Source organism: Bubalus kerabau, chromosome 1, assembly GCF_029407905.1.
Source record: "Bubalus kerabau isolate K-KA32 ecotype Philippines breed swamp buffalo chromosome 1, PCC_UOA_SB_1v2, whole genome shotgun sequence".
NCBI classification, from domain to species: Eukaryota; Metazoa; Chordata; class Mammalia; order Artiodactyla; family Bovidae; genus Bubalus; species Bubalus kerabau.
The window spans coordinates 6,353,746-6,372,694 of record NC_073624.1 but is presented as its reverse complement, the minus strand read 5'-3'; the positions used below and the strand labels follow the sequence as shown (position 1 = coordinate 6,372,694).

Below are 18,949 nucleotides of genomic sequence, written 5' to 3'. Positions count from 1 at the left end.
GGTGCTGTAGCTTCAGACAGGTGACACCACCATCCAGCTGGACAATCAAGGTGCCACCAGAAGGACAGATCATCTATATCCTTAGCTGACTTCAGTGAACAAAGAACTAAACCATCACTGAGCTAAACCCTTAAGATCTGGAGTTGAGGGGGGCGGCGGATGGTATTTATCCCTGCGGCATAACCTAGCCTATCCCAACAGCACAGGACATCCTTGAGGGTTACCTGACTATAGGCTGGTCATGCATGATGCTTCAGGAGGGTTTCCCTGATGGTTCAGTAGGTAAAGAATCTGCCTGCAATGCAGGAGACCCAGGTTCAATCCCTGGGTGGAGAAGATACCCTGGAGAAGGAAACAGTGACCCACTCCAGTATTCTTGCCTGGAAAACCCCATGGAAAGAGGAGCCTGGCGGGCTATAGTCCATGGGGTTGCAAAGAGTTGGACATGATTTAGCAACTAAACCACCATCAATGCTTCAGGACCTTGAGAACTGACCCCATTCTAGGAGTCCCTTGTTGGTAACCCTGCCATGTTAGCCCCGGATAAGACATCACTCCTAACAGAAACCACCACTTAGTATTAGTCAGTCAGTTCAGTAGCTCAGTCGTGTCCAACTCTTTGCGACCCCATGAATCGCAGCACGCCAGGCCTCCCTGTCTGTCACCAACTCCCGGAGTTCACTCAAACTCATGTCCATCGAGTTGGTGATGCCATCCAGCCATCTCATCCTCTGTCATCCCCTTTTCCTTCTGCCCCCAATCCCTCCCAGCATCAGAGTCTTTTCCAATGAGTCAACTCTTCGCGTGAGGTGGCCAAAGTATTGGAGTTTCAGCTTCAGCATCAGTCCTTCCAATGAACACCCAGGACTGATCTCCTTTAGGATGGACTGGTTGGATCTCCTTGCAGTCCAAGGGACTCTCAGGAGTCTTCTCCAACACCACAGTTCAAAAGCATCAATTCTTCGGTGCTCAGCTTTCTTCACAGTCCAACTCTCACATCCATACATGACCACTGGAAAAACCATTGCCTTGACTAGACGGACCTTTGCTGGCAAAATAATGTCTCTGCTTTTCAATATGCTATCTAGGTTGGTCATAACTTTCCTTCCAAGGAGTAAGCGTCTTTTAATTTCATGGCATAAGTGATGCTAATTGGCCTCATTCTGGAGTCAGATGCAGAGCTAGGATTGTTGATCACTGGACCATCATGCAGATGCTCTTTCAGACTGGAGCCAGAAGTGGACTTGGTAAGCATCTCAAAGGGGACGCTGGCCTGCTGGGTCAGTTTACACTTTCGTTAGCTGATCATCATTGAGCAGGGAGTGGCTCAGAGAGCAAAACTCAATGGCAGATTCAGGTCCTATGTCGGGGGAGAAAGATCTTTGACGGAGAGCAGCAGGCTTTGCCTGGGACAGGACAGAAATAGACTGGTGAGGGGATGTGCCAGAGACGTACTCAGAAGTGACTGGGCCATCTCAGAATTAGTGACAGCTTAGGATGGAAAAAAACCCAGCCAGACCCGCAGTCCTTATAAAGGTGGTTCAAGAAGTTCAGAAGAGAGATGCAGATTCTAATGCTTAGGTCTCAGGAAAGGAAGGAGGATGAAGAACGATGCAGAGACTTTAGAGATGTTGCCAAGATGTTTCTGGAGGGTAAGAACAGAAGCGCGCGTGGGAGGCAAGTGAGGGCCAAACTCCGAGGGCATGAGGAGTCATCCAGAGATGAGCTAAGATGGGAGGGTGGTGGTGGAATAAAACTGAATGTACTCTTTTTTCCTTGCAGGAAACGAACAAACAAACAACAATAACAACAAAAGGAGGGTGGATAAATCTGCTGTTTGAAGCAGTTGGTATGGCTTTATATGAATAATTGAAAAAAAAAAAGCAGAATTTCCAAACGTGGTTTCCGCATTCTCTGGCAAGGAGGTCATTAACAACAAATCTTGTTACACCAGCCTTCTCTCTCCAGGAAGGAAAACCTGCTATGTTCAAAGTGTATCTGGATTTCAGCTAGAAGATGAGCAGGCTCTGCTTGGAGGAACAGGAACAACCAACCCCTCCTCACCTGGAAAAGTGAACTCGCTCAGTCGCGTCCGACTCTTTGCAATCCCCTGGACTGTAGCCCACCAGGCTCCTCCCTCCATGGGATTCTCCAGGCAAGAGTACTAGAGGGGGTTGCCATTTCCTTCTCCAGGGGATCTTCCCAACCCAGGGATCTAACCCGCGTCTCCCACATTCCAGGCAGACGCTTTAACCTCTGAGCCACCAGGGAAGCCCTCCAAATGTTCCTGATCCAATCAGGAATTTAAAACTACTTAATAAGCATCTATGAGGGGCCAGGCCCTGGCGGAGGTAGGAGACACGCTCAGTCCCTGCCCGGATGGGGCTGGCCGATCTGAGCTCAGAAACCCGATCTGAGCTCAGAAACCCAGGGCGACAACGCGGACGCCCAAGGCAGTGTTTCTCAGGGAGCGGCCCTGGGACTGAAGGATGAGGAATGCCGAGGGGCTGCATGGTCCCCCAGAGGCTCTGGGCTTGGGGGTGGGGGTGAGGACTGAATGGCGGTGGGTAGAACTTCCAGGCCCTTCACAAGTCTTAGGTACTGGGACTCGGGGTTTTTTGAATTAAGTGTCACTCTAAGGAAACATTCCTCATCCATGTAAGCCAAAGTGCTTATCCTGGAATATAGGGGCATCAGATTTTTTTTGTTTTTAATGGCTGGATAATTCAAGAATCAGAAGGAGAGAGAAAGCCATTCTGCTCGCTCCCTGCTGATCAGCCACTGGATCTACATGTTCTACTGTGTTCTCCAAGCTAGGGAGCGGGTAGGGGGCAGGGAGGGTGGTGGGGGCTCTTCCCACGGTTCACCAGTGAGGCTCCCTGAGCTCTGGCCCAGGGCACAGTGTGGGTTCTGTCACCCCGTCCTCCCCCAGCAAGTTGCTACCTGCTTCCCACAGCTTCCTCAGAAACGCAAGTCCCTCCAGATCCCCAAGGCCTTATTGACTTTTTTTTTTTTTTGGCCACATGACTTACGGGATCTCAGTTCCCCAGCCAAGGACTGAATCCAGGGCCACGGCAGTGAAAGCGCTGAGTCCTAACCACTAGATCACCAGGGAATTGCTTTTATTGATTTTCTAATGTTTTGACTTCTAGATCCCAATTCTTAATGCTTTTCACTTATGTTTTTCTCCCTCTCACTCTGGTTTCACTCAACCTGAAAACATTCCTTACATAGGCTTCCCCGGGGGCACTAGTGGGAGAGAACCTGCGATGCAGGAGACATTGGTTGGATCCTTACTCAATTTAGGATAGGCAGCTGTAGACAGCTGCCTCTTCCACTGAAGGCCACGCTGGCTTTGTAAGGCTGAACAAATTGTTCTAGTTTCATTATTTTGTACTCAGTATATAATTACATTGTTTATATCCTGGAAATAATGGAACTCAAAAAAAAAAAAAAAAAAAAGCCCAAAGATACGGCTGGTCTCATTTTTAATAGAAACAGCACTCTTTCATAATTCAATAGTATTCAAGTTCTAATGGGGTAATGAATCATTTGGAAGCAGTGAGAGCTCTTCATGGAAACGCCCGCTTTCCCAGAGGCCATGTTTACCCGGCTTCATCTGCCAAAGTAAGGATTGTTCTACCTGCAGTGGTTATGACCAAGGAGGACCAGCATTGACGTTCCCATCAGACAAGCTGCAGGTGAAGACAAACAACAAGCCGAGGTCTCTGGCGGGAATCCAGCCAGTGTGGTCAATATAAAAACACCATCTGCTCCCCGGTTTCAAACCATAAATAATTGCTCCGTAGAAACGGAGGCCTTTCGGGCTGACTCTTAGGACTAAGCTTTCGGAGAGAGAGGCCGACGGGATTCCCGAAGCTCCTGACAGGGGGATGGAGCCCCCCAGGAAGGAGCCGGGCGGTGGCCTGGGGCGGGCGAGGCTCCCCAACAGCTTCCCAGGGCGCATCCTCAGTCGCAGCCCCTCTCCTTCCAACTCCGCACCACTGGTGGAGCTGGAAACCCTACACTCTCTGCAGGAGCTATAATGAGCAGTGAAAGAGTCAAACAGGCTTTTGTGGAGAAGCCACGTGGGTGAGCGTAGACCCTGCACCACTGGGAGTTTCCCCGACACAGACGTACTCCCTCGTCTAAAGTGACCTGACACGTAGGCAGCCTTCAAATCAATCTAGAGGTTTAATTCTATCTTGTAGAAAATGTATTTAAGTATTTTAAAAGGCACGATTTGGAGGGCTTCCCTGGCGGTCCAGTGGCTAAGACTCCACAATCCCAGTGCAGGGGGCCTGGGTTCAATCCCTGCTCAGGGAACTAGATCCCGCATGCCACACCTATTAATAAAAGATCCTGCAGGCTGCAGCTAAGACCTGGCACTGCCAAATTAATTCATTAATTATTTTAAAAAGGCGTGATTTGGGAGTTACCTCCAATTAACCTGAAATACAGGTTACTCACAGGAAAAGTGAAAGTGAAAGTCACTGAGTCGTGTCCGACTCTTTGTGACCCCACGGACTATGCAGTCCATGGAATTCTCTAGGCCAGGATACTGGAGTGGGTAGCCTTTCCCTTCTCCAGGGGATCTTCCCAATCCAGGGATCAAACCCAGGTCTCCCACTTTGCAGGCAGATTCTTTACCAGCTGAGCCACAAGGGAAGCCCAAGAATACTGGAGTGGGTAGCCTATCCCTTCTCCAGCTGATCTTCCAGACCCAGGAATCGAACCGGGGTCTCCTGCATTGCAGGCAGATTCTTTACCAACGGAGCTCCCAGGGAAGCCTGAGAGGCAAACACAAAATCACCCTGTCTGTGAAAGCACTGATGGGGAACACCTCTAAACTACTTTTTTTCCGGTAAAAATCTGGACTTGAAGCAATTTGAAGTGATGCTAAGTGAATGATTTAAAGACAGTTCTCTGTATTATAATTCCTTACCTGTGAACTTTGATAGGAAAATACAGAATTTCAGAATTAGAGCCTAATTAGTTAACATACATTTCTATCTGTTATGCATATACGACTGCTTCTAAGCTGTGTAATTGCCAGTCGACAGTGATGCCCTCTGAGATGTGAGTGAGGGGGCCTCCTCTAAGGACTGCCCACACTGACGGGCACACGGTCGACCTTCCCAAAGCCCACACCTGAAGGTGGCCCTCCACATGGTTAACTTAAGTGTACGAGAATAGTGATTAAGCATTCAGACTGAGTCACTTGAACTGAGTTTCTATATAAAAACAACAGCTGAACATGAGGTGAATAACAGTGAAGCCACAAGGCCCGTGTGCGTTCATTCATTAAGCCCTCGCGCCGCCCTGAGGTGCTGCTGCTGGTGTTGCTCCCTTACAGATAAGAGGCGGCGGCACAGGGAGGCTGGACGGGCAGCCGAGGTCACACGGTCATTAAGTGGCGGGGCCAGGACCCACGTCCAGGCCGCCCGTGTCCCAGCCGGTGCCCACTTCCTGACGCCCCAGGTTTACCTGGTGGCTGTTCAGCAGGCCTCCCCCGCCCCGGTGCTGATCAGGTTCTTGGAGGAACCGCACAGAGTGAGTCAATTCAAGTTAAACTTGTTCTCGGTCTCTGTGGGCGGCTTGAACCTGAACCGCGGCCTCTCCACGGTCGGCTTCACACTGGAGTTAGGTAACCTGTCCTTGTCGGAGGGTGAGGGCCGAAGGATGGGGCCGAGGCTTTATCCTGGGACCCCCTCAGATGGCAACAGTGGTTTTCATTCATACATAAACACACACAAACAGCATTCATTTAAAATTCTATATCCTGCCAATTGGGGACTCCAGAAGCCGGTGGTATGAAAACAAAAGAATCTGCTAAAGGTGCAGCTGGGAAATATTCCAACTGTTGGAATAAGACTAAACGACTTAACATATATCTTTGGGGTTTTGTGTATTTCTCCAATTTCACATTTTAGATAAATACAACTTTCCCACCTCTGATTTTAATTCCTGGATGCTGATTTTATTTTCAAACATTTCAATGTTAGCAAATATCATCCACTAAAGAAGGGCACCCCAATTTTTTTCCAAAGGACATTCTTGACTCCAGCCGAAGCTTTTAAAAACAACGAAGAAAACTTATTTGTATTTGCTCCTAAAGTAAAAAAAACCCCTAAAACTAGTAAGTCTGTATCGCTCTTTTCAAAACAGTACTTTCAGGATGATTTTTAACCGATTACCTGGAGCTGGAGGTAAAATATGAGTCATCACTGTCGGCACCGTACTTCTTTCTCGGTTTCGCTGTGATTGGTGTTTCCTGTTCAATGGTCTGCATGTCTGAAGTCACTGAATGGGAAATACCGCTTGAGAAAATAGAGAATAAGATGGAAAAAAAAAATAATATTAGTTCATGAAGATACGTGTGTTCATCAAAGAACGCCTTTAATTTATACTCTCAACAAAAATATACTTTATTTGGGGGGGTTACAAATGTGAACAATAGAAAAATATTTTTGTGGTACAAGCACTAAAAAATACTGGGCCTTAGTGGGGGCTGTAACTAATAATAGGAAATACAGTCACATATGAAAGCTATGTTTATGGCATCCACTTAATGACAATCAGACCTATTTCATTTTATCTAATAATCAAATGTGGCATTTTTTGTACTGTAGTAAACACAGCTGTCCCTTGGTATCTGAGGGGGACTGGTTCCATGACCCCAGCCAATAAAAACAATCCTCAGGGACACATAAGTTTTCAAGGCAGAGGCCCGACGTGTTCCCCTTTGCTTGGCAAAGTAAGGAAGCTATCCTTCTCTACTTCACCCCCCCCAAAGATCCTTACTCTTCCTTTGTATTTTAAATCATTTCTAGTTACTAATAACACCAAACTCAATGTAAGTGCTACATCTGTTGTTGTTTAGTTGCTAAGTTGTGTCTCTTTGCTGATCCCACGGAAATGCTATATAAATAATTGTAAAAACAATGTAAATCGTTGTCCTTAAGTATAGTGTATGCAGAAAAATTTGTTTTGCTTCCTGGAACTTTCTGGAATTCTCCCTATCCCAATATATTCAAATCCCAGATTGGTTGAGTCTGCAAAGGCAGAACCCCTAGACAGAGCGCGCTGAGGGCCGCCCGCATGAGAGCACAACAACTGAAGGACGCGAACAAGGAGAGGCATTTCTGAAGTGGAAATTAACAAGGAAAGTCCACGTGTGATTAGCAAACTAGCTTAAATTGTGAAATCCAAGAAAGCAGAGTCTTACCTTCTGCTATTTCCGAATCCCATGCCAAGTCTCTCTGATTCTGCCTTTTTCTTGCCACTCATGTTCATCTTTTCATCTTTCTTCATCTGAATTTCAAGATCTTTATAGGCTAATCGTAATGACGAAACACTGCCAGGAAAACCGAATGCGCCTTAACTTAGCGCTAATTCTGTGCTCTTAAGTTAAAATACCAACAACGTTAAACATGTCACATGCTGTCAGCTTGCTGCAGCTTTCCATGATTAATGATTATAAAGGCAAGCTGGCATTTTTTGTGTAAAGATTTCTTTTGAGTAGATGCTCAAGAAAAGGTGCATGCCGCTATTGCTGCTGCTAAGTCAATTCAGTCGTGTCCGACTCTGTGCGACCCCATGGACACCAGCCCACCAGACTCCTCTGTCCATGGGATTCTGTAGGCAAGAACACTGGAGTGGGTTGCCACTTCCTTCTCCAATGCATGCAGGCATGCTAAGTCGCTTCAGTCGTGACTCTGTGCGACCCCATGGACAGCAGCCCACCAGGCTCCTCTGTCCACAGGATTCTTTAGGCAAGAATACTGGAGTGGGTTGTCATTGCCTTCTCCGAGGTATATGAGTTTACAGCTAATTTTTGGTTGCTGCTGAATCTAATTACTGTTCTAGCTTATATTACTTACCGTATCATAATATGTCACAACATAATATATACTTAAATTACTTCTATAAAGGATAGTAAAATGCAGATTTTTTTTTTCACTATACGTGCACATTATGTAACAAAAGTATGAGATTAGTCTCACTGGTTTGTTCTGGTTTAAGATTATTTATATGTGTGTGTGTGTGTATGTGTGTGTGTGTTGTGTTGGGCTTAGTCGCTCAGTCGAGTCCGACTCTTTCTGACCATGGGATTCTCCAGGCAAGAATACTGGAGTGGGTTGCCATGCCCTCTTCCAGGGGATCTTCCCAACCCTGGGATCAAACCCAGGTCTCCAGCATTGCAGGCAGATTCTTTACCATCTGAACCACCAGGGAAGCTCAAGAATACTGGAGTGGGTAGCCCATCCATTTTCCAGGGGATCTTTCCGACCCAGGGATCAAACCCGAGTCTCCCAAATTGCAGGCGGATTCTTTATTGGCTGAGCTACCAGGGAAGTCCATATATATAGGGAATGACTCCAATATTCTTGCCTGGAGAATTCCATGCACAGAGGAGCCTGGCGGGCTACAGTCCATGGGGTCGCAAAGAGTTGGACATGACTGAGTGACTAACACTTTCACTTTTCATATATATATATATAAATATATTTGACTTAACAGATACATTAAGAAGGGATTACTGCATTGCAAACGGATTCATCAGTTTACAAGAAAATTTCCCGTAGGGTTTCTCTCTCTTTATTAAAAAAATATTTATTTGGCTGCAATGGGTCTTAGCCGTGGCACACAGGATCTCTAGTTGCGGCGCGTGGGACCTAGTTCCCTGACCAGGGATCGAACCCAGGCTGCCTAGCATTGAGAACACGGAGTCTCAGCCACTGGACCATTAGGGAAGTTCCCCACAAGGTCTCTTTATGGAACCAGGCTCTGAGAGAATTCAAAATGGAGCTGCCATTCCTGTCAACAGTTTCCTCTGCACCACCAGTCAGATACTCATCACCTATCTATAAATACTTGTGACAAATAACGCACCCAGTCGGGGGGAGGGAGGGGAGAGGAATAAAACACTGTCCCTTACTCTTATGTTTCCAAAAGTGCTGTAGATACTTAATTTCTTATGAAGAAAACCAGGCCTATATTCACAAGAGTATATTATCATATTAGTAAATAGCAACAAAATTTCAGGGACTTGAAAAATGGTATACCTACATTATCAAGATTTCTAAGATACTGTCCATTTCAGAAAATTATATAAAATGTCACAAATTCCTCATGAGAAAGGTACTATATAAACTCCCTAATAATATAAATACATTTCTCTGTAGTGAAAGGAAGTGATAACAGAATTTCTTACTAGGAGAAAATAATCTTGCTTTTGCTGTTTCCCTTCTTAATGAGTCATGCAGGATTCCTGTTCTGTTTTTTTTGTTGCTTATATATATGCTTCTCCCGCTAGAAATTTCTTTACAGCAAGAGCATTGTTTTGTATACTTGGAGTTTAACGCAACCTGGCATTGAAGAAACAGATGCCTTCATTCTTTTTATATTTAATTTGGCGGTGCCAGGTCTTAGTAGCGGCACACAGGATCCGCAGTTGCGATATGTGAATTCTTAGCTGCGGCATGTGAGATCTAGTTGTCTGACCGGGGACTGAACTCAGGCCCCTTTCACTGGCAACTTGGAGTCTTAACTACTGGACCACCAGGGAAGTCCCTCTATTTTGTTTTAATGTGGCCATTTGTTTTCTTTACTGTTCTTCCTTCAGATCAGGGAATGGAACTAACTTCATTTTAAGAAATGAAGTTGCAGAAGAGTAGCATAAAGCGTGGGCACTCTTGGGGACTTCCATGGTGGTCCAGGGGCTAAGACTCTGCACTCCTAATGCAGGGGGCCTGAGTTTGATCTCTGGTTGAGGAACTAAGATCCCACGTGCCGCAGCTAAGACCCAGTGCAAACAAATAAATACATTGTTGTTTAGCCACTAAGTTGTCTCCAACTGTTTTTCGACCCCATGGACTGTAGCCCACCAGGCTCCTCTGTCCATGGGATTCTCCAGGCAAAATACTGGAGTGGGTTGCCATTTCCTTCTTCGGGGGATCTTCCAGACCCAGGGACTGAACCTGCATCTCCTGCATTGCAGGAAGATTCTTTACCACTGAGCCACCAGGGAAGCCCCAAATAAATAAGTAAATATTAAAAAGTAAATAAATAAACAAAGCCTGGGTACTTTCTCACAGCTGGCACAGCACTGGTTTGGTGAAACTGAGCTGTGATGTGTCTGAGCAGCAGGGTGGTGGTCAGGGCCTGGAGTGCAGCTCTTCTGAACAAAGGGATTCATTGGGTTCATAAACACCCCACAATCTGCATGTTTGCATTTAGCTGTATCGAGCAGTCCTGATTAAGGCTGGTGCTGTCTCTAATATTAACGCACTAGTCCCTGACCCCCTGACCTGCAAGAGAGGGGATTGCTGCTTTCTGATTCCCTATCTTCTGTTCTCATCAGGCGAGGATTTTACTGGTTCTCTGGGAAAACCTCACGCACGAGTGATCTGCACGGAGTCCATTCCTAAACACACTCAGATTGAACCTTCCCCCTTTCTCAGTGTCAAGAAAGCTAGCTAAGTCAGAGACATCAAAGTGACAGCTCAGAGTGAGTCTTACACAGAGCATCTCAAATCACTCAGTATGCCAGTGAATTTGGAAAACTCAGCAGTGGCCACAGGACTGGAAAAGGTCAGTTTTCATTCCAATCCCAAAGAAAGGCAATGCCAAAGAATGCTCAAACTACCACACAATTGCACTCATCTCACATGCTAGCGAAGTAATGCTCAAAATTCTCCAAGCCAGGCTTCAACAGCACATGAACCCAGAACTTCCAGATGTTTAAGCTGGATTTAGAAAAGGCAGAGGAACCAGAGATCAAATTGCCAGCATCCACTGGATCATAGAAAAAGCAAGAGAATTCCAGAAAAACATCTGCTTCTGCTTCATTGACTACGCTAAAGCTTTTGGCTGTGTGGATCACAACCAACTGTCGTGTCCAACTCCTTGTGACCCCATGGACTGTAGCCCGTGAGGCTCCTCTGACCATGGAATTTTCCAGACAAGAATACTGGAGTGGGTTTCCATTTCCCCCTCCAGGGGATCTTCCTGACCCAGGGATCAAACCCGAGTCTCCTGGGCCTCCTACTCTGGCAGGCAGATTCTTTACTACCGAGCCACCTTTGTGTCCTGTGAGCTTAGTCGCTCCGTCGTGTCCGACTCTGCAACCCCATGGACTGTAGTCCGCTAGGGGGATTCTCCAGGCAAGAATGGGTTGCCATGCCCTTCTCCAGTGGGTCTTCCCAATCCAGAGACTGAACCCAGGTCTCATGCATTGCAGGCGGATTCTTTACCATCTGAGCCACCAGGGAAGCCCCTTTGACATCGCAAATATTTAACCTAAATAACAGTTTAGTGCTGCCACCTAGGGGCTGTGAGTTGAATGACAATGAGGAGTAACCACCCGTTTCAAATGATCCAGGCTTATCATAGGAAGCCCACTGAGCAAACTGTGAGCGTGAATAGCAAGAAGCTACACTGACTGAGCACCTACATTGCGCCAGGCACTGTCCGATGCACTCTAATGAGCATTAACTAAATGAATCCCCTAACAATCTTGTAAAGTAAGTAGCAGTGTTTTCTTCATTATACAGCCTGTAGTAATGAAGCCACGCTAAAAGTGATAGGGGCTTCCGTGTGGCTCAGATCCTAAAGAATCGGCCTGCAATGCGGGAGAACCAGGTTCAGTCCCTGGGTCGGGAAGATCCCCTGGAGGAGGGCGTGGCAACCCACTCCAGTGTTCTTGCCTGGAGAGTCCCCACGGACAGAGGAGCCTGGTGGGCTACAGTCTATGGGATCACAAAGACTCAGACATGACTGAGTGATTAACACACACACACACGAGATACTCATGGCAACAAGAGAAAACACCATATAAATAAGATGCACACGTGTACAAAGCAGGAATCCAAGATGCCTTTCCTCTCTTCTCTCCTTATGACCCTGGACCCTTATGCCCAGTCACCAGCTTTTCCAGACAGCCGTGCGTCCCTTCTGTTTTCAACATGATGACATCCTCTCAAGAACTTTAAGGAGCTACTTAAAACAAGTCTCTGGTCTGGCCTCCTGGCTTCCAGTTCTTCCCCCTGTCTTCCAGTCTTTCTGCCCTGGATATCATGACCAAATGCACTTTCCAAAACACACCCCTGCTTCATGGCACTCTCCTCAGATGTGATGCAAAACCCCCCGGCTGGTCTGACTTCAGGGCGACCCACGCCATCACTCCAACGTCTCCAATCCAGGCAGGACCCCAGAGCCCCAGCCTGGATTCCCTCTTCCTCATCCTCCTAGGCTCTTCCTTCCTCTCTCTGCCACCACCCTCAAGTCTGACTCTGAGACCTCTTCAAGATCCAGGCTCAGTATCTCCAGACATACCAGTGTACCCAAAATCTCCCATTGTACAATTAGAATTTAGTCTCCAGGTCCAATGGGGCTTCACATTATAAACACCATTTTCATTACTGAGATAAAATTCACATATCATAAAATTCACCTTTTTAAAAAGCACAATTCAGTTTAGCATATTCACAAGGCTGTCACCATCACCTCTATCTAATTCCAGAACATTTTCGTCTCCCCAGAAGAAATCCCACCCACCCACAGTCCACCCTATTCTCCCCTCTTTCCTTGCCCCTGGAAACCACCAGTCTGCTTCTGTTTCTTGATTTGCCTGATTTGGAGAGTCCACATCTAAGCAATCATAAAATATGTGGTCTTTTGTGGCCAGTGTCTTTCTCAGCACAAATTTTTCAAGATTTGTGCATATAGCATCATGTACTAGTACCTTATCCCTTTTCATGGCTAAATAATATTCTGCTGTATGGACACATACATTTTGTTCATCTGTTCACTAGTTGGTGGAGATCTGGGTTGTTTCTACTTTTCAGCTATAGGGATTAATACTGCTATGAACATGTGTACAAGTTTTTGCGTGGCTTTGTGGGCATATACATCACTTTTCTCTGAGAATATACTGTGGAGTGGAGCTGCTGGGTCATATGGTAACTTTACCACCAGCAAAGCATGAGGGCTGCAGTTTCTTAATTCTCACCAACACTTGTTTTCTGTCTTCTTGATCACAGCTCCCTGAGAGTGAGGAGGTGTCTCCCTGTGGCTTTGGCTTGCATTTCCCTGATGACTACCGACGCTGAGCATCTTTCCTGTGGCAGTACCTCCTGACACATCCCTGTCTTTCCCTTCTTGTTGACCCCACCCAAATCCTGTCCACACAACTTCAATTGGAAACAGTGGCTGCCCTCCCTAAACACTGGTCTCTCTCCTTCTCATCTACACATCCATGTGGTATTAAGTCTCATGAAACCAAATTTTACATTTCCCTCCTCACACACAGATGTAAAAATAAATGGCATTTGGAAAGCAAATCTCAGAGTCATTTAGTTAACAGCTTTGCGTGTTACATGCGTGCTAAGTCACCTCAGTCCTGTCTGACTCTTTGCGACCCCATGGACTGTGGCCCGCCAGGCTCCTCTGTCCATGGGATGTTCTCCAGGCAAGAATACTAGAGTGGGTTGCATGCCCTCCTGCAGGGGATCTTCCCGACCCGGGGATCCTGCATTGGCAGGCGGGTTCTTTACCCCTAGGGCCACCTTGGGAAGCCCAGTTAATAACTGTCGTCACTAGAATCGTATTATGATTTGATCACACTTACATGGATTCTTCCTTAGGTGCTGCCCGGGACAGAAGGTCTTCCTGTGCATTCATTTTATCGACAGCTTGGGCTTGCTTTTCAATTTCATTAAAACATGTATTTGATAGTTTCTGGGCTCCCAAACTTCCTTTTTTGGCCCCAAGCTGGAGGATACAGTAGAAGATTACGTTTTACCCAAACTGTTTGAAAACATTTGCAACGACAGCTGACAGATACTGAGGGTTATTACTTAGTCCTCACGCCTCTGTGAGGCCAGCGCGGTCATCGTCTCCAGGTGACGGAGGAGGACCTGAGCTCTTGTCAGTAAAGAGACTTGACCAAGATCACACAGCTGGCAAGTGACGAGGTCAGGATTCAGGGCTGACAACCTTCCCAGCCTCGCTGCATGACAGAGATCCCAGGGAGTCTTGGCTGATTTTTTTTCAGAGCTTTATCGCCCACAGAGAAATGTGAAACACTCACTGCAGAAAATTTTCACCGCGTATAATGTCACTCCATTGAACAAAACGAACTTTTTATCAGAGCCACATTTATCAGATTGTGGCTCAAAAACAATAGAAATAAAAATGACAAAGGGGGCTTCCTCAAGCCCATAAGCCATTTTAGAGCTAAATCAGCAGACAGTTTATACGTAATACTCACTCCTCTTTTAGCTTGATTTGGTTTCTTTTTTATGATAGAAGAAACCTCTGTCAAAAGACAAAAGGTAGAAAGTCAGACCACTGGAAATACATAATTTTCCTATTTTTAGTGTATTTTTTAAAAAATCCTAGGATACTGCATTTTATTATTTAAGAAACGATGACATTTTCCACATTAGTTTGTCATCCAGAGACTCAAGAACCTCAATGTGTTTCAGATGAACAGAGCCTCACCAAAATAGAATTCTCAGTATTTTCAGATTGCATCCAAACTCAGAGAGTATATATATTTTGGGGGGAGTGGGGGAAACACCATATTGCAGAGAAATAAACACTTGCCTCATTCACCACTTTCTTCAGGAGCATTTTGTATATTAGAACAAACTCGCCTAGTAATCTCTACTCTTCAAAAATTTTCAAAATTGTTTTAAAATATAAAGTTAGCCAGGCATTATGTATACAACTAAAGCAGCCAGTGAAGTGCTTTTCCACCCTGATTTATGTACAGATTTTATCATACTAACCAATCAGAAATAGAAAACATTCTATTATTTTGGTAGCATTACTTACTAAATTGCACAAAAATATATGATGCTTTTAGATAAAGTTTCTTATTTGTTAATTGTTTTCTGGGTAAATTTTAATCATAGATTACATACTCTGCTTTTAGAATTATGTGTAAGAGACCCCGTAAGAAAAAAAACTTATTTTTTTTTCTTACAAAGATGAGAATGTGACTTAACAGGAAAAGATAGCATAAAACCACAAAGATTAAAAATTTTTAGTCCTTAATGGGAGAATAACATTATTATATTTTGAGTATAAAAAAAGACATTCATGGAAATCCTCCTTTTCTTCACTTTCTTTTAGATATGCACTGGAATAGTCATATAACCCGCTTCCAGCTTCCCACACTTCTATTAATGCATGATGGAAATACCTGGAACATGTCTAATAGTTTGGTTATTTTTCACCAAAGCTGTTGCTTTCCAATTAATGCAGTGTGATATGCACTAATTTCAGATTACATTTCCCTGATAATGAAAAATTAGAGATTAAGTTCACCTACAACAAAATCAGAAAGAAGAAAATGCTAAGAGTTCTTGAGTAACCAAAAATGACGTGGCTGCTCTGCCCTCTGCCTATGCTGGGACCTAAACCAGCAAATCCAAAAGCATCAAGAGCTACCTTGGCCAGGTACAGAGGCTACTGCGTTTCACAGTCCCCAAGCTGGCCCAAACAGAACAGCACTTTTTGTTTAAATAAATCTCATTACATCGTAAGTTCTAGGCAGAATGTATAGACAGGATTCATTTTTTTCTTAATTAACCTCTAAATCAGACTACAGGGTAACACATACCACCTACAGCAGCCTTTGTTGGTACATTAAGACCTTCCACACTTGGTCCTTGCTCTGGTACACCTGAAAGTTAAAAATATTGGTATCAGTGCAGAAAACAGATTCATCAAATGTGCTGTTGAATATGTAACACATCCAACTTGTTCAGTACTACAAATCTTATCCAAGTAGATCAATGATTGTCTTTTCTTTTTAGCTCCATATTTTATCACTTGAAGAATTTTAATTTAAAAGTCCATTAAAATAGAAGTGTATTTTGTATCCAGTTGCTTTGTTAGTGGTCTCCCTAATCACTATAATCTGGAATCCTACCTTATGGTCTGGTGTTTTAAAGTAAACTGTTCTGAGATACCTAGTACATATGTGTACTATACCCCAACAGATGTTAACATTTGGCAAGTCTAATGTGAATCACATCAATGATAGAAAACCTAAATTTTCAGTTGCCAAGAAATCTGCTGAGTTTTCTAGTTGATCTAAAAAACTGATCCTGGTTAGGAATTCCATTAAGGCTTCTCAGGACCATCACCTGATCTTGAGGTTGCTGACTCTCTAGTCCTTCCTGTTACACTAAATTCCTTAAAGCAGTTCCAGGCTTGACTCTCACAGGCCAGCATGACTGAGGGGCCCACCCGCCAGCAGTTCACTGGTTAGGTGAAAAATGATTCCTTGTTGTTGTTAATTTACACTAATTTTCTGGCTACAAAAAATGCTCAATTTTAAAAAAGAAAATGTCGATGTTTTCATCCACGGGTATTTTTTTTTAAACATAAGCAAGGGATGTAAGTAGATTTACAATAAATATAATCCTAAAACAAAATCACCAAACGTGAATTATTAGACATCAACCATTGACAGAACGTGCGCACGTGTGCTCAGCTGCGTCAGTCGTGTCCAGCTCTTTGCAGCTCCATAGACCAGTCCACCAGGCTCCTCTGTCCACAGGATTCTCCAGTCAAGAATACTGAAATGGGTTGCCACTTTCTCCTCTAGGGATCTTCTTGATCCCGGGATCAAACCCATGTCTCCCATGTCTCCTGCATTGCAGGTGGATTCTTTACTGCTGAGCCACTGGGGAAGCCCATAGTTTTCTATACTGGAATCTTGTTTTTTGATTATAAGATAGCTCAGTTGGTAAAGAATCCGCCTGCCATTAATGCAGGAGACTCCAGTTCGATTCCTGGGTCAGGAAGATCCGCTGGAGAAGGGTTAGGCTACCCACCCCAGCATTCTCGGGCTTCCCTTGTGGCTCAACTGGTAACAGAATTCGCCTGCAACGCAGGAGACCTGGATTTGATCTCTGGGTTGGGAAGATCCCCTGGAGAAGGAAACGGCTACCCACTCCAGTACTCTGGTCTGGAGGATTCCATGGACTGTATAGTCCACGAGGTTGTAAAGAGTGGGACATGACTGAGCGACTTTCACTTTCACTTTTCTGATTATAAAAGTAACATATACTCATGATAAAAGTTCAGTCATTTCAAAATTGTATCAAGTTGAAAGTAAAAATCCTCAGCAATTTCATCTTCCAGTGTTAACTGCATGTGTGATTTTGGATACTTGTTTTTTACAAAAGTGAGGTCATACATACTCCATGTTCAATAATCCTCTCTCCCGGTTTTATAATGGACCATGGGCATCTTTCCCTATTCTTGGTAAATGCAGGGGTCTCATTTTCTAGGAGTTCCGCAGAGGCCCGGGGCACACGGGCCGGCACTACAACACGAGTCTCAGTCTTACCTTCACTGCTTGCTGGAGGTGTGTCCACGTTCCTCGGAGTTAAAGAAGGTTCTGGCTGTGCTGATGCCCACCCTGTACTGCTCACCTGAAGCCAGGGGAGAAAAGTCGTTAACAGCAAAGCAAGGAAAGTCATAAAAAACAAACTTCAAAAAAAGTGAGTCACTAAGTCCAATCCACATGCCAGGGGAGCGGGTTAAGCCCCATGTCCTGAAGGGTGGAAAGTATACACGTGATTTAGAATTTTCTGTAAGGAAGACTGTCCCTTCCCTCCATTCCTTTATGCAATCATCCCTTTACATCAGTAACGGACTCATGGATATTGGTCAGTTCTTTGTATTACAGCCCAGTTCTATCATTATTTCTTTTGTTGTTCAAACGGATCCAGCTCTGACCACCTCCAGCCACATCCTCATCCAATCCCCTGCCCTGGCCTCCTAGCGCTCCCTTACTTCCAGCACCTCTGGGTACCTCTGGTTGCCCATGCAACTCCAGTCCTAGAATTGGTCGCCTCTCCAAAGGTAGCCCTGGTTCCTTTTATTGGAGAACAGCATTTAGAAATGACGGTGTGGGTGCGGGGTGTGCCTGTCGCCCTGGGGCGTCTCTGTCTCTAGGCCTCACAGTGGACAGAGCTAGGTCATATACCCTGTGTGTGTACACCAACCCACACGTGCACACAGACCTATAGCTAGTTCCCCATCACATGTTCATTCTCTCAACAGCCTTGAGAGGTGCTCTATGTACACAGCTAACAAGGGTAATGCGGTTCAAGTCCCTTTTCAAATCTGGGTTTAAACAAATGTCTTCATTCTTTCTTTCGGTTACACCGTGCAGCTTGTGGGATCTTAGTTTCTTGACCAGGGATCAAACTTGCACTCCCCCCATGGGAAGCGCAGAGTTATAACCACTGGACAGCCAGGGAGGTTCCTCAAACTGTCTTTGTTCTTTGTCAATTGCAAAGCTCTGAAATGCACTGGGCAGGCCCCTGGTAAGACCTCCTCTGCCTCCCAGGAAGCTGGGTACAGGGCGTGGGACTGAATTCTAGACGGCAGGATGTGAGCAGAAGCAATGCTACCTCTATAGACTGTAAAAGGCTGGGGCACTGCTTCCCTGGATGTGGATGTCTGTCCTCCTCCCACTGGCCGGGAAAGGTCATGGACTGGAGCGAAGCCACACAATGAGATGAGCAGCCCTGGATGACCCTGAACTACTGCTGGGAAATTTATTTCTCCCGTAAGTGACTGTCTCAGGGCTGTTGGTTACAGCAGCTTAGACGCTGTCCTAACTGAAACACTTTAAATACGTGCCCTTTAAAATTTATGTCAGAGGAGCACACTTTAAAACTATGTAAAGCATAACACATACCTCAGGAGAAGCATGAGAGGCAAAAAAATCTTCCTCCTTCGGTGGCGGGGACGAAGGCGGGACCACACAGCTATCAAGCCAGAGCTGGAACAGAACACACGCACTGCTCAGCGCTTCAGCTGCTTTCGAGGGTTTATTTAATACAGTTCCCTCCCTTTCCAGAGGCCTGTCGCTAAAGATCCGTACTTTCCAGTATTATGAAGTCAGGGCTCC

The 18,949-nt window shown here is 45.3% G+C and overlaps 1 protein-coding gene across 1 annotated transcript in view; it reads right to left on the bottom strand.

The window, feature by feature from the left end:
* Positions 1–18,949, bottom strand: part of ARFGAP3 (ADP ribosylation factor GTPase activating protein 3) — a 51,081-nt gene that overhangs the window by 12,226 nt on the left and 19,906 nt on the right. Inside the window, exons 5-11 of the mRNA XM_055566051.1 lie at positions 18,737–18,820; positions 17,375–17,459; positions 15,635–15,697; positions 14,276–14,322; positions 13,634–13,776; positions 7,229–7,357; positions 6,198–6,320 (exon numbers count right to left, since the gene is read on the bottom strand). Of these exons, the coding sequence (XP_055422026.1) occupies positions 6,198–6,320; positions 7,229–7,357; positions 13,634–13,776; positions 14,276–14,322; positions 15,635–15,697; positions 17,375–17,459; positions 18,737–18,820 (674 nt within the window). The remainder of the gene's footprint in view (positions 1–6,197; positions 6,321–7,228; positions 7,358–13,633; positions 13,777–14,275; positions 14,323–15,634; positions 15,698–17,374; positions 17,460–18,736; positions 18,821–18,949) is intronic.